This window comes from Camelus ferus, chromosome 1, assembly GCF_009834535.1.
Source record: "Camelus ferus isolate YT-003-E chromosome 1, BCGSAC_Cfer_1.0, whole genome shotgun sequence".
Taxonomy (NCBI): Eukaryota; Metazoa; Chordata; class Mammalia; order Artiodactyla; family Camelidae; genus Camelus; species Camelus ferus.
The window spans coordinates 23,294,385-23,320,227 of NC_045696.1; the positions used below are offsets into that span (position 1 = coordinate 23,294,385).

General features: G+C 34.3%; 1 protein-coding gene across 13 annotated transcripts in view; it reads right to left on the minus strand.

Annotated features, from left to right (window-relative positions):
• The window catches only part of LOC116662781, a 551,908-nt gene that overhangs the window by 389,958 nt on the left and 136,107 nt on the right, over positions 1-25,843 (minus strand). For 11 of the 13 annotated variants that reach the window (XR_004318892.1, XR_004318881.1, XR_004318878.1 and 8 more), the window contains exon 2: positions 5,736-5,830. Coding sequence is in view for 3 of the 13 variants with exons in the window: in XM_032477188.1 (XP_032333079.1) it covers positions 5,736-5,790 (55 nt within the window). In the remaining 10 variants the exon portion in view is untranslated. The remainder of the gene's footprint in view (positions 1-5,735; positions 5,831-25,843) is intronic. The other 2 variants (XM_032477190.1, XM_032477195.1) reach the window with 1 other exon arrangement.

The following is a 25,843-nucleotide window of genomic DNA, read 5'->3' on the forward strand; positions in this document are numbered from 1 at the left end:
GCAGAATTCAGGTTAATACTATATATCGCTGGCTTTAAAACTCTTGTTATACCATACTGAAAACTCTGGTTATTGTTATTAAAATTTAGAAAATTGATTTAGATAATCCTAGGGAGTTAATCTTTGGCAACATACTATTGACCTTTGTTCTTTGAGCCTATACCCCAATGATCAGACCTAAACTTCCAATTAGAAGAGGATACGATGGGTTATTGAACACAAAGGCAGATAAAGTTCTGTGATTCCAGTTCTAAAATTTTCAGTAAAGAGCTGTTTTTCAGATCCTAACTGCTATTTAATTAGATTGGGGAATTGTTGCCATGTTTGTCATTTTGTCCCCAGTTCTTAGCTAAATTAATTAACTTTGAAGCTTTTAACAAAAAGAAATTGATTCTAACTATGATATGAGCTCAAAAAGTTATGTAAATGTCTGAACTAAAGCACTTTGGAATATATTATACAGATTACACATTATAAAGTTTATTCTTTCCTTGATATTTTTTTCAGAAAACAGAGCTCAAGAATAAATAGTCAAATGCGGCAGGATACTTGTAAATACAGAGAACTATGAGACTTGATATGAGGTGTTGTCTTTTTTTTTAATACTTGTCAAACAAGAGAACGTGTTAGTGTGTTCAATTCCAATGGAAGCCATGGACAGTCTTGAATGTTCCTTTTTACTGGCTAAATATATATTGAATTAATAAACTGTGTATTACAAAAGGATAAAACAGTTGTATAAAATTTTAATGATACAAATCTATACAAATTTCTCTCAACATGAAATTGGGATGGTTATCCTTAAAGACAGAAGCTCTGACTATATTTTAGAAGGAAGAAAGTATGAGCGTGGACCAAAGACTGTTCCAGGCATAAAGATTCATAGAATTGTGAAAATAAACATTTAGGGAAAAAAAGGATGAGGAGAATTAACCAGAGGTTTCCACTGACTGGTTCTTTTATACCTCACATTCCACTAGACTTTATACACAACTTGCATACCACTTAGAGCTTATCCAACAGCAAATCTGTTTCTTACATGTATGCCTTTTTTCAGAACATCTCCAGTGTTTGGAGAACCTTGCTGCCAGTCTGTTTCACTGTTCCTCTTCTTTTTCAAATAATGTGTTCCTTAAGACTCAGCTGAGGTGTCATCTCCTCTGCCCCTGCCCAGACACAACTGGATCCCTCTCCCCCAGTGTCCAACTGCACTCTGGGACTGCTAGCGTTGCACTTAGCACTTCCATGTATGGGTAGAATTCCATTACTCTGCCATTTTTGTTTCATAAGTATCTTCTCATTCTATTCTCTCATCTTTGTCCCATTACCTCTGCTTTGACTCTGGTCATTTAGAGTTCACTTGGTCTCTTAAAAGAGACCCCTAACTGATCTCCTAGCGTCTCTTCATCATTTTGATAATCAAAGTGCTGCCAGAGTTCTCTTCCTAATGGGCCATGCCAATTCCCTGCTTAAGGCCCATTTTTTTCTCCGTTTCCAAATAATAAAAATCTAAACTCCTTTACACAGGAAAAATATATTCATCATAATCTGACTCCAAACTTTATAGTCACGTGACCCTATACTTTCCCACCCTTAATCTACGCTCCAGGCATATTAACCGTCTTGCCATACAAAGCAGTCCATGCTCTTTAACATGTGTGTGCCTTATGCAGAGGCAGTTCTTTTTACAAAATGACTTTTCCTTATTTAGTTCTTCAAAAATCTCCAATTCATCTCCTAAGACCCTGCTCAAGTACTACTTCACAAATTCTTTCAGTCTCTGTCAAGCAGAGCTATTCTCCATGTGTCTCTGAGACCACAGCATTTTGCTCATATACCTAATTTAGCACTTTCAGTATCAGATTTTAGTTGTTAAATTTTTATTTCTGTTTTTGGTTTTATGTGTTGCACTAAATAAATGTTGGTTTTGTTCCTTTTGTATGCCAATAGATGGTGAGCTCATGGAGAGCAATAAAACTACTTTATTGGTTTTATATTCCCAAAGCTTACCACAATGCCCAACACTAAGTAAATAATCAGTAGATTATTGGAAAAGGAATGGGATAAAAAGGAAAGGAAAGGAAAACAAAGGAAGATCTATTTGACAGAAGATCCTATGTCATAAGAGGAGAGGAATAAATTATGCTGTTAAAATCCCACATGTGAGAAAGCTGCAATATTTCTGAAAGTGGGCATACTCTTCCTGGCAAGAACAGAATTATGAGAAGTAAAACTCTCTTAAAGAATTAAAAGTTTCAAGAAAGTGAAATAAATATCTTCCTATCTCTTTCTTCTTTCAATAATCATCACAAGACATGAAGGAGAAAAAGAAACTCTAATACAAATTATGCTTTTTTCCTGTGACTGCTGTAACAAATTCCTACAAATCTGGTGACTTACAAACAATAGAAATTTATTTTCTTACAGTTCTGGAGGCCAGAATTTCAACATTCATTTCACTGGGCTGAAATCAAGCTTTTTGACAGGGCCACGCTCTCTCTGCAAGTTCTGCAGAAGAATCTATTCTTTGCTTCTTCTAGCTTCTTGTGGCTTCTGTATTTCTTGACATTCCTTGGCTTACAGCCACATCCCTCCAATCTCTGCCGCCACCTCCATATCTCCTTTTCCACTGTGTGTGTCAAATCCCCCACTGCCCCCTCTTATGAGAACACTTGTGATAACACTTAAGGACTACGTGGATAATCCAGAATAGCCTCCTCATCTCAAAATCCTTAACTTAAATTATATCTGCAAGATCCTTTTTTCAATAAGGTAACATTCACAGATTCTGAAATGAGGACAAGGACATATTTTTTGGAAGCCATCACAGTCTACCACACAAAACCAAATATTTCTAAAACTAGAGACTATTATAACTCTAAATGTCAATGTATAAAGGCAGAAAGTGGGTGGAATAGTGGCATTTGATTTAATAGAGTGGAAGAAAGACAAACTAAATGTAAAAAGCAGATCCTAATTACAAATAACAGGCAGGGAAGGTAGAGCTCAGTGGTGGAGCTTGTGCTTAGCATGCATGAGGTCCTGTGTTCCATCCCCAGTCCCTCCTCTAAAAATAAATAAATAAATAATCCTATTAACTTCCTCCAAAATAAAATAAAAAACAAATTAACAAATATACTCATATAGTAATATATAACAAAAACTCAGACATTGGAACATCCAGGTATTGCCAAGGGTGGAATGGAAGCCAGAAGTTGAAAAGAAAGATTGTTTGAAAAACTGTAAGAGGAGCAGTTAGACAGACACCTATCTATGATCACACATCTACTATAAAGGAATCAAAGAACTAACTCTTCTCACTTTTAAAGAAAAGAAATGGTGTCTGAAGAAACTGAACTAGAATGACTCCAATCTATAATGCAAAAGTCAGCAAAGAGACATGGTATCAAAAAATGAAAAGTTACATGAATGTCCAAGTACACAAAGAACTATGATACCCCTATCTTCTCTAGCTAAGCCCCAGGGTGTCTATAGCCTCAAAAAAAAAAAAAAAGATTAAAAATTCTTCTTTTGAGTAAATAATTACAACAGAGAAAAATAACCTCAGATACTATTGTTAAAGTATCTTGCCCACCAAACAAGCCAACTACCAACCCAATGGATCAAAAGTGAAGTCTACCTGCTGACAAGCATCACTCCTGTGCACAAAATTCCAATTAGGTTTCCAGTGCCACTTCCAAAAATATGATTAAAAATTCAAGGATTATCACTGGGAATCCATCAAGGAAAAAACAGAAAACAAAATAAGTGAAAGGAATGAAGGAACTCAGAGAAGTAGTGAATATGCAACGAGAAGAATAAAATTTCAAAGAAATAATAAATAATGCCCCCAAATATGAAAAAGGATACTGCCTTGGTGAATCAAAACAGTGTGCAATAAAAAATAAGAGAAACAAGCAAAGAATAAGAAGTATAATTATTAATTTAATCTATGAGCAACACAATTAAAAATTTAGTAAAAGTCTTAAAAGATAATGAAGAGTACACTGAAAAAGACAAACAAGTACATAGAGGAGAGAAAAAAACTTTTTAAAAGTAGATAGTCAGTGGACACTCACAAATATTAACTCAAAATGGAGATTAGAGAAGATGTTAGTAAAGAAACTATTAAGGACATAATAAAAGGAAATTTCTCATGACAATGTGAGTCTTCTGATTGAAAGGATCTATTGAGTGTCCCAAGATAAGGGATGAATAAAGACCCACACTAAGACATATTCTGATAAAAATCTATAGCACCAGAAATAAAGAGAAGATCGCAAAAGTCTATTAGTGAGAAAAATGGGTGAAATATAAACTATCAGGATCAAAATGACATTGGTCTTCTCAACAACATCAGAACAACATCAGAAGCTAGAAGGTAATGAAAAAATGCTTTTAAAATTCTAAGTGAAAATTATTTTAAATCTATCATTCTATTCCCAGCCAAAGAGTCAATCAAGTACCAAGTAGAAAAACGACATTTCTCAACGTCCAAGTTTGTAAAATATTTATCACCTGTGGAACCTCTCTCAAAACATTACCAGAACATACATTCATAAAATGGAAAGATAAATTTCCAGCATGACAGCCAAAAAAATCCCTGAATGACATCTTTTTGTAGGATGCTTTAGAGGGCAACCAGACAAGATAAAAGTGGGAGAAGAGAAGGTCCAGGAAGGATTTATTCAAGGAAAAAAAAATACGAAAAAAACTCTTTAAAGCTGTAAGTTATCTGACCAAATTGCCTATGTAGGAAATGATTAGAGAAGCATTTTGATAAAAGATTTTGGAGCTTTGGAGGAGACAGCCAAAAACGTAAGGAAGAAAGTAAGTGAGGAAAGATGGAGGGAGGGATAGAGGGAAACAGAAGGCGAGGAGGAGGAGGAATCGGGCGATAAAAGAAAAAAATAAATGAAGCACTTATTAATTAAAGGAAAAACAAAAATTCTACAATAAAGGGAAAACAAAAATTCTACAATAAAGGGAATATAATTATATTACATCATCAGGCTCAGAAGTAAACACTATGTGTACAGTCTTCATAATTAAAAACCCAGGTATAGACAAACTAAAATGGTAATGTAGCTGGAATAGATGATTAGAGTAAAAAAAAATTGTAGTTTTAAGAAAGCTTAAATCTTCATCTTTAGCAATAAAAAGTTAATAAGATCTGAGCTGAGAGATCATGAGACAGCCCTATGCACATTATTTAAAAATACAAAAGCAAAATAAAAATGAAAGAAGTTGAAAGTGATTTCCCTCCTTCACTGGTACCAAATGATTTATTTCTTTAGATTTTTAACCTTTAATTTTATTTGCATTTTATGTATGTGTGCATGTAGTATCTGATAAAAATGAGTTATGTTAAAAAGAGATACTAAACTTATTTAACCTAATCCTCTCTCCATTGTTTAGAATTATAACAAGTCAAATCAAATAGGCATATGTTCTCTATTTTCTTTAAAATATTTCCATACAAGTAGATTATATTATAATATAACTTTACTAAATTAACAAATTAATGTATGAATGCATGCTTTAGTAAAACATTCTGTTCTTCATAAAGAAATGAAATATTAGATGGATACAATGTAATGTTTGTAAACAAATTATTTATTAAATTTGATAGTAAATACAGTTCTTGAAGGAATCTGTAGAGCACCGTTGATAAAGAAAGTAGTTTCTTTTATAAAGGGAATATGCATTCCTAAAGTTATTTGTATAATTTTTACCTGATTTCCAGAATATTTTCTTCAAGTTGAGCACTGTTTCAGTATTGCTATTCATTCATCTCTTCGTATCACCACGAACAGTCTAAATAAAGCTGCTGGAGAGAAGAAATGTCACCTTGTAAATTTAGAATTAACACTCATTCAAAAACTTCCTATAGGTGTACTCATGTCAATTGTATAAACTTGTTAATAATAAGTCTTATTCACCTTCCTTAACTCTAAAACAGATTTGATACAATATTGTATTTTTCATAGTATAACAGCCCTTTAAAAATAACCTTCCCACAAAACACACAGAGAGCAAAGTACAAAGAGTTTACAAAACAGGATGAGATTCTCCATTATTATTTCTGGAGAGCATCCTAGTTTGATGTTTTTCCTTCTGCCATTCTTAGAGAAAGTACATTATCCACAATAGGTCAGCACAGGTCCTACTTACTTCCTCAGGAATAAGGGTCAGGCAACATGCAGTATCCTTGGGAAAATAGCCTAAAATTTCCAAAAAGGCCATCTCAGTAAGACATCAGGAAGCACAACTGTTTCCATTGACACGAACATAATGAAAACAAAATGCTCTAGAACTACGTGCTTTGTGAACCAGAGTTTGTAAAAATATCACACATGCTGTGTTTTGACCACCCAAGAGATATCAAAGTCACTGTATCTCTCTACAAGCATTTCAGTCCTACTGATGTTTATGATTCTAAAATCAGGGGCACGTTCCTGGGACACAACCAGTCGGTATCTGCTAGGGCAATGTTAGGGGAAAAAAAAAAAAAAAGCTTTAAAATGCCCTCTTTGTTCCTGACCTTCTTTGGGAATTCATGGTATGCGACATCAAAGGAGAAAATTCAGGTCACCTCTGTTGGATGTAGCCATGTGGGTGTGTGAATTAAAACCATTCAACAGGGAACTTGGCGGATTCCTGTTTCAATCTGGTCTCTTCTTTGACTCCCCTAAAGGTGACCCTTACTGATAATCAAAGGAGAGGCCCTAGACCATTTTCAGGATGTGCTGGTGCTAAGAAAAGTGATTTAGGATAGTCAAATAGTCCAATACTTTCAGGAAATGACCAATAAAAAGGCAAGCCAAAATCTTAGTAGCTCAAAGAAAAAAAAGAATGTCTGAGAATATTTCTGTTTCACCATGAAATAGATGAGAAATCAAGCTGTTTGGGCACAGCTGGAGAATGTGTAGAAGGAAGCCGTAACACTCCTAGTTTAGCTTCTCAAGAAGCTAAAGGTTTTGATGCTATTAGGACATAGTTTGGTAGGATATTGTATCATAGTGAGCAAAGTGATCAGCCATCTAGCAGCTAAGATCAGTGGATCCCTTTGAGTGGTCAGACCCTCAAAGGAATGGGTCACTTGTGTCTAAGAATTCAAAGGTTATACCTTACAACTGCTAGAAGTGCAGAGATATTAACACAGTGCATTCTGAACTGGTCAAAAACAGTTGTCAACTGATACATGCAAAGTAAAAAACTAAATAAACAATAAAATTTTGTTATTTGAACAAAGCTTTTATTTTGTTCATTCTAAGGCACTCCTGCAATTTGATTTTCAATCTTCTTCTCATCCAAATTGTCGTGTCACCTGCTTTCCATCTCACAAAATCCTGCCCCTCTCTGAAGGCTCCTCTCAAATTGTACTTCTTTGGTAACAACTTCTCTGGTCATCCTAGACTATGGCGGTCTCAACTGAACCATCCCCCGCCTCCCTAGGCAGTTACAGTGTGCTGTCTTGAGATGTCAAGTATGTATATCTCTGTTTGTTTAAGCCAATGCCTGATCTCCTTTGTTATAGGGCAAATCTCATTAGACCAAGAACCAAGCTTTCTACTTTGTTTTAATTTTTCTACACAATTAATATGTAATGGTTGACAAAAGAACCAGCATAAATTTTTTCATTTAGCATAAGTAATATTGGATGGCTCTTGCTTGTCTCATAAGGCTTTTCAGAAAGAGATTTATGCTGACCTTGTGAAGAACTGTTATCCAATCTCCTAAAGCATTTTTTTTTTTTTAGTTATTTAGGAGCCTGGCTTAGAATAAAATGATAAACAATAGGTGGATAATATTTATGGAGCAGCTTCTGAGTTGCCTGTCAGTAATTCTACAAGTTACCTTGGTATTTATGAGTTCAGTAAAGACTTTCTTTGCAATTTGCTCCCTCTACACAAGAGCAGCCTGGGTCTTGAAACTACCTTCAGACATGCTATTTCATTTAAATTAAAAAAAAATTGCTTTTTAAATACCAAATTCAATGTAATGTATTAAACACTGACTTTCTTAAGCATGCCTAAGTTTAGTTCAAAGTTAGGCATGCTTTTTTGAAGTACTTTTTTGAAGATATTTTTCCCTCTAAAATTTTTATGTTCATGACCAGCTTGAAAATAGTGTAGCAGGATTTTCTGAAAGAGCTTTTATTACTCATATTTTTTTTTTTTTTGCCTACAGGGAAAAATATACCATTCCTAATTATAAATGTATACATCATTTAAAATGAATGAAAATGGAAAACACTATAAAAGACAACATTGCATCTCAGTTATATAAGGACTTAAATGCAGAACTGAGTCCTGTTATGTGGTCAGCTATGTGACAGCTATCAAGCAGATGAAAATTCTCATTATACACTCCTTGCTGTAAGAACAATGAAAAAACAAAATAGATGCACATATAGGGAAAGACACCTGAGAGTAAAAAATGCAGATTTTGATGCAAAACAGAGAAAGAGTTTGGGAAAATTACTTAAATTCACTATGCCCCAGTTTCTTCACCTGTGCAACAAGCTCAGTAGTTCCTCATTCCCCGGTTGCCATGTGAAGTAAATGAGATAGACAGTGCAGAACACCTAGCAAAATCCATGGAAAACTATGCTCATTCAACAGATGTACACTCCCTTTCTGCCCTACTCAAAGATACGTTAGTTCAAGACAGCGGATGTGTAAAGAAAAAGATTCAGACAAGGTTTTAGAGAGAGGAGAGAATTTTAATGGACCTTTAGGACAGGAGAAAAATTGGAGCTGCAGGAAAGGTATTTGGAGCAAACAAAGGGTATTTACTTGAAAGTAAAAGTATAAGTAAAGGTAAAAAATCACAAACAAGGGGAAAGATGAGGCTGGATGGAAGAGGGACTCGTGAGAAAAAAATGACTTCTAAAATAAGTAAAAATGCAAGCTGAGGCTGGGATCATGAATTCCAAGGGGAAGAGTAGGGACACCTTGGGAAGCCGTGAAACCTCCTGAGCATGGCAAAGAGAACCCACTTTCCCAGCGATAGTTGGTAATGTTATCAAACTCAATGACTAATGCTCTATGAGCCTTTCCTTTTGGAAACGTAAGTCTCTTTCAGTTACTGCAAATAATAACTTACCTTTCATTCAGGTTTAAATTGAGTTTTTACATAAGAGTACTTTTCCTAAAGAGCAGTAGCATATTTTGCTCAAATAAATTATATTATGCTTTTAAGAAATGTCCAACAAGGCAACAAAAAAACCCTCTCAAGTAATTATTTGTAAGTATACAGAATTTGGACCGGGCAAGAAATAGAAATGCACATAAGTTTAATACTACAGAAATAACCATGGTTTGGGAAGCAGAGCAGATCAGTAACTAAAAACACTATAATGGATTTTTAATGGCCTTTTGTGGAATTCTTCAGATACAATAAAAACCCTTTGTAATGAAAATAAATTGCATATATTATTATTCAGTAAGAACTGATTTTATTTACCTACAACAAGTTTCAAGCGGAAGAGTGTTGCAGTCTAAAAAGGGCCTCTAGACAGGCTATTTTATTTCTTTTGCCTCTCCTCTCATAATTTCACCCTATTTAAGGTAATGGGTTCTTTCTGTTTTTGGCGCATAATACCTATAATTGTGTATAGCTCATATTGTAACTCTGTTTCAAATGATGATTTAACTAGTCTGAAATAAAAAAGGAATTATAATATTCAGATATAGTATAAGACCAAAGAGCCTTGGGTCTACCCAATCCTAGATTGCTATTCATTTTTGAAAAGCACAGATAAAGAAAATTTACTTTCACTAAGTAAAATTAAAGCTTATTGAAAACTCAGTTCAGGTGAATTAATAATTTTAATACAACTTTCTTGATTTATTCAAGATGTCCTGGATTTCCTAGTTTTATTGAAAGAGTATGGGGAGTACAAACTACTTCTATAAAATAATAAAAACAAACAAATAGTATCTTAATATCTCATTATTTTATATAATATTAATATGACTCATAATGCTTCAATTCCAATCGACCTTGCCAATAAATAGATAAAATCAACAATGAATCCATCATGGAATTTTGTTTGTTTGTTTTTGTAATATACTTTGATTTTTAAAATCCTAGATCATTCTCAAATTTAGTCTAATATCAAGAAAACCTTGCAAACCTTGACTTCCCTTCCAAAGCACTTTTTAGATTTGTTTTACGCATAATCAAAATAGGGCTGAAAAGACACTGACCACGCTGGTGATGGAGAAAGCTGCTGAGGAAGAAGGGGGCAATGGTTTCCCAAATGGTTTTTTCCAGTGAACAGAGGGCGTACGTTGTTTACAGAACTCCCAGCCCAATCTAAGACTTGATGTTCTAAGCCATGCTCCACCCTCCTGTAATTTAGATGAACCTCAATCTTGTCTTCACAGGTTAAAAAGGAAGTAAAAATCTCAACTAAATCTAGAGAAGATCCATCAAAATAAAGTCTTATAAAAATAAGGTCCATGAAGTAGCATTAATAAAAATGAGAATTCTTTTCCAAATTGGGAAGTGTGTTGAGATAAGGAAATAATCTGATAGTTCTGGAACTGCTAAGCATAGAAGAGGAACCTGAAAAAAAGCCCTTGAATGAATGCATTGGCAGGAAGCAGATACAAAGAGAAAAGTTGCCATTTTACGACTAGAAGGACAAGAAAATGGGATAAAAATGATGTTTGGTTAGAACAAGAAGTGTGATTCAATGTGAGGAGATCTGAATGTGTTCTTAGTTTCAGGTGTTGATTCCTATTGAAATATAGGTATCAGCAAAGAGAAGAAAGTATGCTCTTTGTAGAAGAGATTGAGAAGGACACAGGCATTTCAACAAAGCAGCAGCATCAATCATGGGAGCAGAAAGAAGGCATCGTAAGGGATGAACACAGGTTGTATCAACTTCCTCTACCGCATAATAACAATACAGACATCCACAACAGTTTATGAACCACTTATTGTATGTTAGGTCACAGTCTGTATTGTCTTTTAGTCCTCAAAACAATCCTAGAAGAAAAGGTAACATTATCTCCCAAAATCTAGCTGCAGAGAGTTCAAGTAAGTTGGTCAAGAGCACAGCTAGTCAGTGGCAAAACCAAGATCTGAATCAGCTGTCTGGATACAGAGCTCACACTGCTAATGGTTGCTGGCTTTCAATATTATTATTATTATTATTGTTCACAAAATTGGTTTTAATTCTGTACCTTAAGGGTTTGTGTTAGGATATGAACAGTACCTGGGCCCATATGGTATATTTGTAAGTCTAAGAAAGTGGGGGCAGGTGGGGCTGGAAGAGCTGGAAGATGTCAGAATCTCCAGAAAGTTGAAATCGGGTGTATCATTTGAAGAGGCTTATTACTCAATGAGATCAACACTGTAGTTCAATCATACGTTACTTACATAAAGTAAATTACTTTTGAAGGTAAAAACTGACTTCATTCGGCTGCTGAAGCATGGGTGAAAAAGCTGGAGAAGCTCTTACAATGTTTAATCCAGACCCTCTGGACATGCCAAAGAATCAGAAGTCACGAAAACAACCTGGTCATCTTACTCCATTCCTTACGAACAAAATGCTGCTTATTTTTGTTAATAGTATGACATTTTAACTACTTGCCTGCCACTGAAAAAGTCTTGGCAATTTTGCCCCTACCACCGTTTCATCCTCACTTCCTATGACCTATGACCACTTCCCATAATACATATGTTCAACAATCCCAAATATTCCACAAACTGATATGCTACCTTTGTTTAAAATGTGCTTTTGAAATCTTATTCATAGATTGCCTACTCAGTTCACATGTCAACTACTCTCTAAATATGTCCATGAATCCTCTAAGCAAAGCTTTTCCCATTTCTCTGCATAGCTACACATGTACTATATATATATATAATATATATACATATTTACAATATTATACTCTAAATGTCTCCTTCAGTACATTCATTCAGTCATCAAATATTTGCTGGAAAACATACTAGGTATACTCTAAGCTCCCTAAACCAAGGACTCTGTTATTTTGTCACTTTGGAGGAAGGGGTTAGTGGTGGTAGTGGTGTGGTATTCTCCATTGCCTTGCTCACTGCCCAACACATATTAGCCATTAATTAACTATTTGCTGAACTGAGCTATCCATGAGAGCCTCAATGAACATCATTGTCAATAAATAACCATTTAAAATAACTGATCTTGTATTTTTTAGAGAGAAATAATTGGATATAGACGAATATAAGTAAAATAGCAGACCTTTAAATTTGGCAGGGTCTCAGATCTGGAATTTTTATCGTGTTAACTAAAAAAGGAATAATAAGGAAAGTTACCATTTTGATGCTTTTAATTCCATCCTTCAAGTTTTGGTGGATTTTAATCACCTCCAGGCCACCAAGTTAGACTCATAGATTCTTAAAACTTTAAGGGCAATGTGAAGTCATCCAGTCCAAAACCCACACTTTACAGATAAGGAAACTGTGTCCAGAGAGATAAGAAGATCTGGGACCGGACTCCAGGCCTCTTCTCCCAGCATCTCCCCCTTAGTATCCTGTCATCATCTTTTCTTCTCTTTTAATTTATACTCTCTAGATACCCAGTGGAATACTGGTAGCAAGTCATCAACTAGTTAGGAAAACTGTCAACTGGAAGAACTGAAAGATTTGATGGAGAAAATATTTCCTTCTTTTTACATCCCAAGATCTCTCCTAAAGTTGTAATCTTTTATAAGAACATAAAACCGTGCTGAAAAGCTGATTTTTGACTAACAAGAAGTGTTCAGATTAAACGTTTATTTTCTATTTTATTCCATTGTTCTCTAAATTTTTGGATATTCAAATAGGTTAAATAGGATGGCATATATATGACACATTTACATATACACAAACATGTTTTTTTCATTATGAGAAACAAATATTCCCACTCATTTTATCTGGAAAATTCCCTGAAACTTCCTAGTTTTATGCCTGGTTTGATTAATTTATCAAATTCTCTTTTGATATACTGCAGACGGATCATGATTAATGTGTTTATCTGCTAAACGTACGAAGAGAAAGTTAGTTTAGGCAAGCAAGTCATTGCGTTCTACTTACTAATAAATCATTTGTTCTACGAGTTTTTGCCTCCTGGGTTGTTTACATTTTGAAGTGAATTCAACATTCTTTTGTTAAAAAAAAATCTTTAGCTGGTACCGATTGAATTTTTAGTCATTTGAAAAGAAGTTAAAGAGAAGTTCCCTCTAACTCTGAGGGATTACTGCAAGTGTAGGGTGGGGGAAGAAGTCTACCCTTGCCTGACTCCATCTTTGAAGACTACAACCATAATAGAGTGGTTACAGATGCCTTGGTCTGAGGGAGGCCTGAGTTTAAGTATCATTTGAACATAGAGCTAAATATCAGCTAAATAAAAGGCAAGACCTTAGAAGGGCGGAAGTCAGCATGCAACCTCCTGCGTGTGCACTGCTGGCTATATCATCATGTAGCAGCCAGTCTCAATGGGCCAACTTTCATTGTTTTCACTTATAAGAAGTTGATTCTTGGTCTCACTGCTGAGACCACTGTCCTCTTCCAATCATCCTGGCTCTGCCATCTTATGGTATTTTTCAGTACCAGTATGTACAGTATTTTTTAGTACTTGCTGAAAATAGACACAATTTCCTCCTTGAAACCAGCCCACTGCCTGGCACCGTTTCTTGAAACAAATTGCTATGTCATTCCAGTCTAACAGGCAACTTGCAATTTCAAAAACAAATTCAGCTGCAGCTGCTTTTAAAACATCTCACTAGGTTACTTCTCTGTCTTACGTCACCCAGGTTTCCAGAAATCTACTCAAACTGCCTAATGAGGCAATAAATTCCTTTATTGACTGTTTAGAATGTGGAAACAAATTGGAGTGACTCACTCAGGCTTTCTCCTAACCTTCTTATTCAGCAAAACAGTTTATTTTCTTGAAAGAACAGGGAAAAAAAAAAAGGGGGCTGACAATTAAGAAATAAACTCAGTAGGTTCACCCTCTTTTGTTCCTCTAGGACATTCAGGACTGTCTTTTTTGCATGAGTATATGTTACAGTTTAATTGAGATTATAAAAGAGCAAAACTATGACTTATTTATCAACCTTGTGATAATTAATTTCCAGGTTTGCTTTTCACTAATTATGAATTAATACTTCAACTTGTTTTTTATGAAGCATTTTCTTGTTTTGTTTTCGTTGGCTTTATGGTTTTTGTTTGCTTTGCTTTAAGGTGCAGTGTTCCTCTGTAATTAATCACAGGTAGGAAGTTTACTTATTTGGGAGGTAACCTTAAAAGCAAGCCTTGCTTATAATGCTTTAGAAAGGACAGAAAATAATGCAGGAAGAAAAAGTATCTGAAAGTTTACATTTCTCTCTATAATTTTGCCTAAACAAATATTTGAATTATTTGTATTCGCTGTGTATATTCCAAAAAATAATAGGTAAAACTACTTGGGAGGTTAAAAACTTAATAGCTACATTCAGAAAAAATATCTGTTTATATGTACATAATGGATATACATCTGAAAGCAGTACATTTGCAGTTAATAGTGAACTTAGAGTAAATTTAGCTCAGGCTCCTTAATTTATAGCTATTGAAAGAAAAGGTAAGGAAACAAAGAGACTTGAAGAATATCACTGGAAAGTTGGTATAAAATACCCCATCTGGAATTCCCATCTCCTAAGCCATGAGTGTTCATTTCAATATTGCATTCTTGCCTTACTTTTCATTGCTGAACCTGAAAATGCCATATGGTGTTCTTTCTCATGCACTCATTCATAAAAACCAGATCTTAAGCATGAGAGTTGGGTGGGGGGACTGGGCAGATCATCTCTGCCCCAAAAAGTTGGGAATCAGCTCCTCAAAAACAGTAGCCTTCCTCATAGTTAAAAATAGCGTTTCATGTTCCTCTTTTCTTTTTAATTTCAATTCTTCTAAACTGCTCGCTTGAAGTTTAAAACATTAACATGAATATGAGTATGGGAAAAGTGAAAATAGCACAGACCGAGAAGCTATTGCATCACACCTTCTAGGATGCCAGTCATCAGTACTAACCCTTGGTTTGTAAAATCTTTTCTTAAGTTCTCAGAATTCCACAAGAGGAAAGATATTAAGGAAACAATAGAAATAGTACACAATAGGAGGCAACGGAATACGCTGTTATTTATTTTGAACCTTCTAAAGAATGGGACCTTATTATTCACCTTCATCTAATAAATTGGAATTTATGTTGATATATGCAATTAACATTTATCATAGAAACATAAACTTTTAGAGCTAGAAGAGACCTCAGGTATTATTTAATCTTAACCTCTACATTTTACAGATAATGCCTAGGAAAGTAAAGTAGTTTATTAAGTGGCACTTAGAAATGTAGCAGGAGAGAAAGAGCTAGATATATTACTAAGACTCTCATGTTTTTCCTCCAATGTGCAGCTCCTTACCTGTATGTGAGTACACTTAAATGTTCTCATGCAGATATTTTGAGTTTTAAAAATAAATGCACAAATGAATTAAATCTGCCCCAAGACCTTGAGGGGCAAAATCACTTTTCTAAGCAGCACTGAAGTCACAGAAAAAAATGTTTACAGATCACTACAAGTGTTAATATCACCCCTTAAGTGCCAGTGTGTACTGGAAAACGTTGCCATTATCACAGATCACTTATGCTTAAAATTTAGAGCACGGACAGGAAAACATTTTTTACTCACACGAGCAAAAATATTGCCCCATTCATTCTCTTAACTCACTACAGTGGAAGGCTTCAAAATCCAGGTTAAAGAAAATTACAAATAAGTAAGTCACATCAAAAATATAATTATTTCTAAAAAGAAATGAACTCATCTTTTACTAATTCAACTGGAAAAGTACACTTTAAATGCAGTTTTCCATAAAACATAGTCATCTGGGTGAGCTTTACTAATAAAGCTCTTTGGGGGACTCAGTGAACTCATTTCTGTATACTTGCAATTGTCTTAAGCAATGCAGTGCTGTAATGAGCTGAAGACATGGACTCCAAGAGGAGGCTACCCAAATGCTGACAAGTATGTGCCAAATAGAACTCCACATATCTTCCTCACTTTCAAGAGCTTCTTGAGTCAGAAAAACAATTGATTGTTTAAACTTAACATGAGAATAAACATTATAATGATAATTCTTAAAACCCCAAGATTCTCTTTTCTTAAAGGGGCAGCTGTTGGCAGCAGCATGATAGACGTGCTAATTTGTTTTTAATGTAAGTAGAGGACAAGTGGCTAATATAAGGTTAGAAGTCAGAAGATGTGGCTCCTCACTATGAGTTTTCACTAAATAGTTTTTGTAACTTTAAAAGGACATTTCACCTTCCTGGATATTACTTTACTTAATTACATATATTAAGGTGTTTTGGACTTGAAAATCTCTAATCCACCTTTTAAATACTCATATTCCAAGCAACATTTTGCATGAAAAAAATGGCATTTATGTAACTATACATTATATAGTTTATTTAATACTTTTTTAAAATTACTTCGTTAATATTAGAACTAGGACAAGTTTTATTTGGTAATCCAAGTCCAAAATTTACTTTTCTACTTTTTCTTAAATAACCCACAAGCACACTTAAGAAAACAAACAAATAAACAAATAAATAGCAGTTGATCAAGTTGCAGAACACCAATGTAAGAATTTAAGGATTTTCTGATATACTGAACAATTAATACAGTACAAGAGAATGTTTTTCAATGAACAAATACAATCTTAATTTTACATTTTAAAAACTACAGTTTTTCTCTGGTAACTAATCTACTTGACATGAAAAAAAAATTAAATTTACACTTAACTATTTATCTAACAGGGCTGTAATGGACATTTCTTGGGATGCTATGTCAATTCCTCATCTTTCAGAACTGCCTGCCCTGTCCACAGGGGTGGGTCCTTAGCAGCTCAGTGACACTGTCTCCCCTAACTGATTCAACATAGTTGGACACTTGACCAGGCTGGCTTAATTAAACACTTTCTCTTAGGAACTTAGAATTGGGGTTGATAAATATTCTTTCAGCTTGGTCCAGGACTTTGGAAATCTGTGTAAACTCATGACTGTTTACTGACCCTCTTCCAGCTTCTCTGAGGATTGAAATCAGTGGTCTGGCGCAGGAAAAACTATGAGGTAAGTTCACAGGAAGAAGCAGAGATGGAAGAGAGAGAATATTTCAGCAGGCATTAAGTATCCAGTTCTGTTCTACACTGAAGAGCAAGGCACTTTCCTCTTATTAGACTGCATGAAACAGTCCAGCAGCCTTTTAGTAGTTATATATTTGGCTTAAGTTAGCTCAATTTGACTTACTTGTGAACAAAAAGCCTTAACTAAGTCTAGGATATCTTAGTAGTGTTGTTAAAATCATTCGTACAGACTTTCAAAATTAATAATTAAAGAATTCAGAATCACCAACATGAAATAAGTTGGCACTAAAGGCATGATCTTTACTGATTATAAAACATATGCTCATAAAATAAATATGTCATAGAGATGTCATGTGCAGCATGGTGACTATAGTTAATACTATATCACATTCGATAGTTAAGAGAGTAAAATTTAGAAGTCCTCATCACAAGGGGAAAAAAAAACTGTAACTATGTATGGTGACAGATACTAACTAGAATTGTTATATTGATCATTTTCCAGTATATACAAATATTGAATCATTATATTGTATCCCTGAAACTAATGTTATAGGTCAATTATACCTCAATTAAAAATAAAAAACAATGCTTATGAAGATACCACACAAACCAGTCTCTTAAACAGAAAAATGGTAGTACCATCTGAGTAACAAAGTGAAATTTTTAAATATTTTACTGTATTTTATTTCACCAGACATTTTTGTAGTCTTACTCACTTCAAACACAGTTCAATTTCAGTATTTGTTATGTTAAAAAAGAGAATAATTTAAGTGTTACATTTTGCCTCATAATGCCTTCTAGAATAAAGGACTTGTAACTCTTGGCCCTTTGGTAAATATACGTGTTTCACTGCTTACTTTTTAAAGCAATGTTTAACTTAGCTTACCTGCCCTTTACATCACATCTCGTGTTTTAAGAGCTCTGTGAAGCAATGAAAAGAGCATAATGGAGCCATAGATCAAGGCACCTCATTCATTAACTTTTAAAATATCACCTCATTTATTTAGTCTTCCTCTGGAGTTTCTCTTTTGATAAGTAGCAATTTTATTAAACATCCATTTAAGTGAAATGAGAAAGAATGACATACTTTGCTCCAATACATATAAAGGTTATATTCTTACATCTAAATTTACTTTAGCCAGGAACATTACAGTGTAATCACTACATCTGTTTTTTGTATATATAAGGAGTGGGAGGAATACTACTGGCTTTTAAATTTACAGCACACCAAATAGCTAATACAGATTTGGGCCAAGTGGGAAAACTTTGATGAAATTACCCTGTCTAGGGGAACAAAGAGGGTGAAGTCATTGGATTAATGGCAGGCCAAAATATTTGAAAGGTGAAAGCATGCTTCAAGAAGCCTGCAAGAAGAGAACCTAGTTACCAAATACAATTCGTTAAAAGTTAACAACACATATTGTCCTATAACTGGTATTAGTTTGAGGCTTCACCCAAAAGTCAGAAACATTACATCCTTTAAACAAAAGAATAACTGTCACAGCAGGCAATGCACTGCCTTGCAAATATAATTTCTCTGGTAATTAAAATATAAACTCACTCTGTGAGAGTGTTGAAAGAAAGAGTAGCTTAAACAGAATGCTTTATAAACTTAAGAGACTTCTAGACATCATCTTTCTAGTAAAATACTCAATTCCCAAAGATGAGGAAATCAATGGCCTGTAAGATTTATGAGATGAATCTAAGGGGAAAAAATACTTTATATTATAACATATAACAAAACATCATAGATACAAAATTAATCCAGTGATTATTTCTTACATACTACCTATTCAGTAGTAGAAAAAACAATGAAATCTAGAATCAGAAATCCAGACCTTATTTTCCTTGCAATGTTCTTATATGATTATCTTTCTTTTCCCATTAGTTATTGGGTCACATCTTTTCAAATTAGAATACTATGAACTTGTGGGGAGGGTATAGCTCAAGTGGTAGAGTACATGCTTAGCATGCATGAGGTCTTGGGTTCAATCCCCAGTGCCTCCTCTGAAATTAGAACACTATGAACTTTCCAGTATATAACTTCTCAGAAACATACATATGGAAAATTATGTTTAAGGACAAATTAGCCCACATTCTCAAGACAATCACTTTTTTTTCTTTTCTAGAAAATCTCCATTTCTTGTTTACTTAACAAGACAGAAGACAGTTTTTCCCCGTCAAAAAAGCTTTCATAAGTTTTATAAAAACTTTTCCAAATTATCTACATTCTCTTTTTAAGTTCACCCAGGAGTAATAACGGGCTATTCAATCAGAAGAAAGAAAAACCTGCCAGCCTTACCTACATTCTGAGATTGTTTTTTGAATCACAGCTAACTTGCCCACTTTTGCATGTGGCTTGTTTGCTTTATAAATATGGGCACAGAAATTTTATAGTTTTATTACAGATATCATTATATATATATACATATATACAAAATTACTCAGAGAAATTTATGCACAACTCTGTCTTACATTAGAAAAAGAGAAATTTATGTACAACTCAGCCTTACATTATAAACAGAGAGGTGTTTTTTGCTTACATGAGATAAAGGTCAGGTGCAAACCAATATCTAAACATGTCTCTGTCTGTGGCCAAGCCCTCCTCTACTCCAGAAGGACCACATTGAGAATCTCTCGAAACTTAATGAACTTCTTTTCTCAACACACCAAAATGTAGAAGACATTTTGCAGATAATGTAATTAACTTTCTTGAGAATTCAATCCTTTCATAGCAAATACAAAAACAAAGAATTGTTAATTTGGTTTTTCATTTTCAATGAAATATTTAACAAAACAGATACTTGTAAATTATATTGAAATAAATTTTAATTGGCAAGAATGGGTAAAAATCATGTAATTATTTCTTCTCCTAGAGCAGTGATTCTCAAACTTGGCTACAAATTGAAATTACCTGAGGAGTTAAAAAAAAAATACTATGACTTAGGTCCTTCTACCAAAAATGTATATTTCATTGGTCTGTGGTAGTCTTGTTATTAGGGTTTTTAAAAATCTCCCCAGGTGATTCTAATGTTCAGCCAATGGTTGAAAACCACTGCACTAGAATACAGATTAGTGTTAGGTTATGTTAATCTTTTAAGTAATTTGAACAGTTTTATTGAAAATAAACAGACAAAAGGTTATTTTATACTATCATAAGGTAACTGACATATTCATAATTAAAATCAGAAAAAAGTATTTAAAAATACTGGGCAAGATCAAATTCAAATATTTAATCTTTATAAGTCTCTTTAAAGACATAATATGAAATAAGATGCTTGGTAAGACTGCATATACATAGGTGAGCAAATCTAAATTTCAGAAGCATGCCTACACTTAAATTACATGAATTTTCTTTTGTTATATGTGGAAGATAATGGTAGAAAATCTTGTGTTTATTTTTGACAATTAAATCGTCTCACATTGTAACTTTTTTCAGAGAGCAAACTGGAACTCTTTGGAGTCAACTAAAATATACTTATCAGAGTTATAAGGTGAGAAATGGCATCTGAGATACCCAGATTGTTATGCTTCTTCCTAAAATCAATGCCTATGTTATTTCATTTCAGAAAAGAAACAAAAGCAATTAATATGCCTGGATTCTGAAATGAGTTTAGTCAGAATTAGGAGCTGTTAGAGTAATATTAATGTTATAAAAATAGATCGTACTGTATCCAAATGAATCTGAGCAGATATTCCTATACATATATGAAAGTATATATATACATACACAATTATTCACTGAGACAAGTGGTAGCAAAAGACTAAAAGTATCGAAATGTTCAACAATAGAAGACTAGTTCCTTCTACACAACAAAAACTCTGAGCCAAGGAAAAAAGTTACATATATTAAAAATTATAAAATTATATATATACATATACAATCTATGTACAAATGTAGAGAGAGCTCCAGGATATATTTCACCATTTCTTTTAAATACAGGAAAATGTTCATAGTCTGCTACCTCTATGAAAAGAAACAAGTGAGAAAACAATACATGCATATTCATGTTTGCTTATATTTGTATTACAATGTGTCAGAAGTCAATAAAATGAAGGAATAAATAAGGTAGGAGAAGAACTTCTCAATATGTATTTTTAAACAGTTTTGATTTTGAACAATTTAAATGTATTCATATGAAAATAAATTCAAATCCACTAATAAAATATGAATATTCATATTGATATTTTGGGGTTTATTCTACATATTCATAGGATAGCATTAAAAAGGGTCCAATCCAAAAATGAAGACAATAAATATTTTAAACAATAGAGAATTGGTTTAATAAACTTTCTTGTATAAGAAAAGAATACTATGAAATCTTATTTAAAAATATTGGAATAGAAACTTCTGACCTAAAAGGGATGTATAATGAGAAAACTTTTTAAGTTGAAAAAAAGGCAGGTTAAAAACAAACATAAGATATGATCTACTTTGTGTAAAATAGTAAAGGTACATACAAAGTAAAAAATAGCTGCAAATTTATTTATTAAAATCCGATCAGCAGTTTTCCCTGTCACTTGGTAACAGATTGAGTTTTATGTGCTTTTTGCTTAGGGCCCACCACATCACTGGCAGATTTCTATCTGCTGGACAAGACCTCAAATATTCCTCTTCCTCCAGTGACCAGAATGTTCCCTCATTTTCCAGCCTTCCCCTGGTGGACTCTGGAAGAAGCCTCAAGCTACAGGGGCACTAGAGGAAGAACTTCAGGAAACATATGCGAGGTCCATTTAAGGTTCAGAGGAAAACGTCTGGATTATTCCTCCTCTGTGTACTCCTTTTACAAAAATGATGGTCATCCTGGACATTTTGTCACAAGATCTAGGTTGGAATCTCTGAGATGAAAGATGGATTAACTTGAATTGGCAGTTAAACACTCAGAACAGAATACTGGTGATGGATGGAGCAGTAGAAGCGAGCAGGACTGACTACTGGGGTTCATGCTCTCTTGCTTCTTTTCTCATCTTGAGCCACCATCAGCCACCATAATTGCTCTGAGACAAGATGAGAACTGAGAACCATGTGTAAATTAGGCATTTGGAAAATGATTTCATAGCAGCAGAGGTATCAGTAGCCATGTCAGTCGTGGCAATGAGGTGGGGGTACATCAAGTTTTGGTTTGACTTCTTCCATTAAGAAAGATTTTACTCAGTAACCACTTGACCTCCAGTCTCCTTCCAAAGCTGACTCTTAACTCTGACTCAGGAGGTAGGAAACTCAAATAAATGAAGTATTCATCAGGTTAATGTTTCCAACCAAAGACCAATTAGGGAGAATTAGAAGCTATGTAATACTATGGTGGAGAATGTCCTACAAGTTCCAGAAGTGTCTATCAGGGCTTTTTAATAAATATTAAGCTTTCAGTAAAAATTGTGACTGCATTTTCTTGAAGACTAATAACTCCAATGTGAAAAGCTCTCAAATTTTTGTTCACTGCAGGGCAAAGTCAAATCTGAGATTCATACAGATGCTCTGAGTAACTGCTTAATGAGACTGACTATAAGATAATGAAACTGAATTTCTCCTTAGTTACCAACTGGCTCTGAGACAGATTCTTTAAAAAGAGCTGAAATAACAGCAGCCTCTCTCAGATGAGGGTATTGTGTCCTAAGGTAAATAAAGGACAGCCTTTATTTGGTGTGTAAGTATTGGAAAGTAGTTGGCCTCATTAATATGGTTCTCAAACTCATGCACATCAGCATTACCTGAAGAGCTTGTTGAAGGACAGATGACCGATTCCCACCCCCCCAGATCCTGAAGTACAGTCGGTTTCCAATGCTGTGTTACTTTCTGCTGTACAGCATAGAGTTTCAGTTACACACATAGCTTTAGAATGGTATTATCCTATAGTCCACACAGATACGTGTTAGAAGATTTCACATCTGTTAATTTTGTTGTTTTCATTTTGATCATCTCCTAAAGCCATATCAATATTTGCATATTTTAATCTCAGTGGCCAGGTTACAATCAAGTTTTTTTTTCTTTATGTTTTCAGTGACAGTAATTTGTATTTGTGTTTCCAACCATGTGAGCACTAAACTATCATGCAGTGTCAATTTTTAGAAGCGTTTCTCAAACTGAATCAATAGATGTATTCTAGATGTCCATGAATCTCTAATTTTTAAAACACTGGCTTACATGCTAGAATGCTCTACTATAGTATAACAAAGATACAAGCTAATCTACCTAGCAAGGAGAATTCATATGAACATTTTCCATCACATGTCTGCATGTAGCTAATTGTTCTAGCCCGTGGAGTCAGCGGAAAGTGGCACTTAAGAGTGTGCTTTCCAACTCTTTCATGTCAAGGCACATAGAGAAGCTTAAATTCATTTAGGACCCTCTAGGGGAAATAAATGAAGCTGCTGATGGTCTTGCCAGAGGGCTCCAGCTGCCCTGTCCTGCTTGGACTGCTAGAGGGCAGAGAAAGTTAGTCAGCGTCAGAGTATTCATACCTTCTCTGTGGGTTTTAGCAGTTTGGGAAGCTCTTAATTGATTGAGGTAACTCTGTTCCAGAATTATCTAATGAGGATATCATAGACAAGTATTGCAGAAGTAGAAGTAACATGTCACAACACCTGAGTGAGTATAATTTTTCAAAATCCCTTCAGATTTTACCATTCCCCCAGATTCTGTCCTTAAAAAGGAGGGATAGCATCCTATTTCCACAGCCACACCCCTGCACCCGTCAACATAGAGCAGTAAGACTGAGTCATCACCAAGGGTGTCCTCTGTTGCTCAGATGTTAAGAAAAGTTGCAAAACATGAACCTAGTCACTAATGTTTAACAGTGATTGCTTCCAAATTGTTCAGTGAGGAGTGTGCCCAGAATTAACTTTATTAAAATCCCCTCTAACCAACATGGTTTGGAAACTGGGATGTGTAGGATAATACATATTTTTACAAATAAACATCCCAAAGTATACATAAATATTTCTGGGAAATGTAAAGTTTGCAAATAAAATTTACCTTAATTCAAAGAAGTAATGTAGTTTTTTCTTTAATGATTTGGTAGGAAATCCAGGATTTCACAGGGCCTCAAGCTAATACTTATCGAGCACTAATTGTACACCAAAAACCAGTTGTAAAAGCTTTACATGTCTTAGCTTACCTACTATGATCAACAACCCTGTGAGGCAGCTACTCAGATTATCACCATTTTATAAATGGAACAATCAATAAATACACGAGCTACCAATGAACTTACACAACTTGCCTAAGGTCACACAGCCAGTAGGTGGCAGAGCTGGGATCTAGACCTAAGCATTACGTAGGTTCCAGTCATTTTTAACAAACAGGCAGAGGCAGTTAATGAGAATGCGCTGATTAAAATTATTTCTTATTACCTATATTCACAAAGAGCATTTTAAATGACGGGGATGGTTGCTTAAATTATGTTCTACAATGAAGTGTGACATAGACACAAAAAATTAAGTGGTGCATCCCTATTTATTGATGGAAAGATGTCCATGAACTGTCCATGTCCATGGAAAAGAAAAAAAAGAGGTTAAGAACCGTTATATAGAACATGATTCCATTTTAATAAAGGCGTATGATAGTTATATTGATAGTGGACACATCCCAGATAGTAGTATTACACTGAATTCTTATTTTTTATTCTAACTTTCAAAATTTTTGATTGCAGGTATAGGAACTATTTTATAATTTGGATATAAGTATTATTTTTTTTTAAAGAAAAGGTGCTTTAGTCATAGGTATACAGTAATAATAATAGCTAACATCACTGAGGATGTATTATGTGCCAAGCAATGATCTTAGGATTGTTCCTAGTGACTCTCACCTAATTTACATTTACAAAAATAAAAAAAGTTAAAATAAGTATTGTCATCATTCCCATTTTACAGATGAAGAAACTGAAGCTTTGAGAGGTTTTGTACTGTCACGCAAATGCTAGCAGCCTGAATCCTGAGTAAATATTCCTAGATGATACAATATAAGGATCTCCATCCTTCTTGAGGTATGATCCAGAAAAGCCCCGCTATTCCTTGCAGTATTTCTCCATAGAACTCTCGGTATTATCACTCCACGTGAGTCCAGGCAAAATACTGAAATTTTAGAGTAAAATAATTCATTTAAATTGCAAGATGTCAAATACATTCAATTCAATGAACCTAAACTACATTTATAATTGAAATCTTGATGATGGATAGCTAAAAGGAAAAAAATAGTGCAGACACAATAGCTCAAATCTGGAGGTCAAAAACTGGAAAACTATTTCCAAGCACTGAGAAAACTAATTTGGCTGTGTTATTAGCATTCAAACAAAGAATGTGCTCATTATAAATGGTTCGTATCTACGTAGCTTAGTTCTTAGAAATTTAAGAAATACACCCAATCCCACATTCTCTGATTTCCTTCTTGGTCTCTTGTATTATTTTATGAAATATAAATACATAAAGCTTCATTTATGTAAGAAGTTTATCAATTCAGATTCGTCAGTGACAGGTTCCCTCTAGCGCTGTGTTTTCTTTATTCCTTTGCCCGGTAGGGCTCAGTGGGAGGGTTCACTGTGACTTTAGGATAACTATGCAGTACCTACACACGTTCGAGCACTCAGATTCTGATAACAGGGAAAGAAACTCTTCTTCCTACTCACCCACAATAACAGATCAATTCTAAAAGAAATATACAACTCCAAAGCCAACTTTAAAATTATTATTTTCT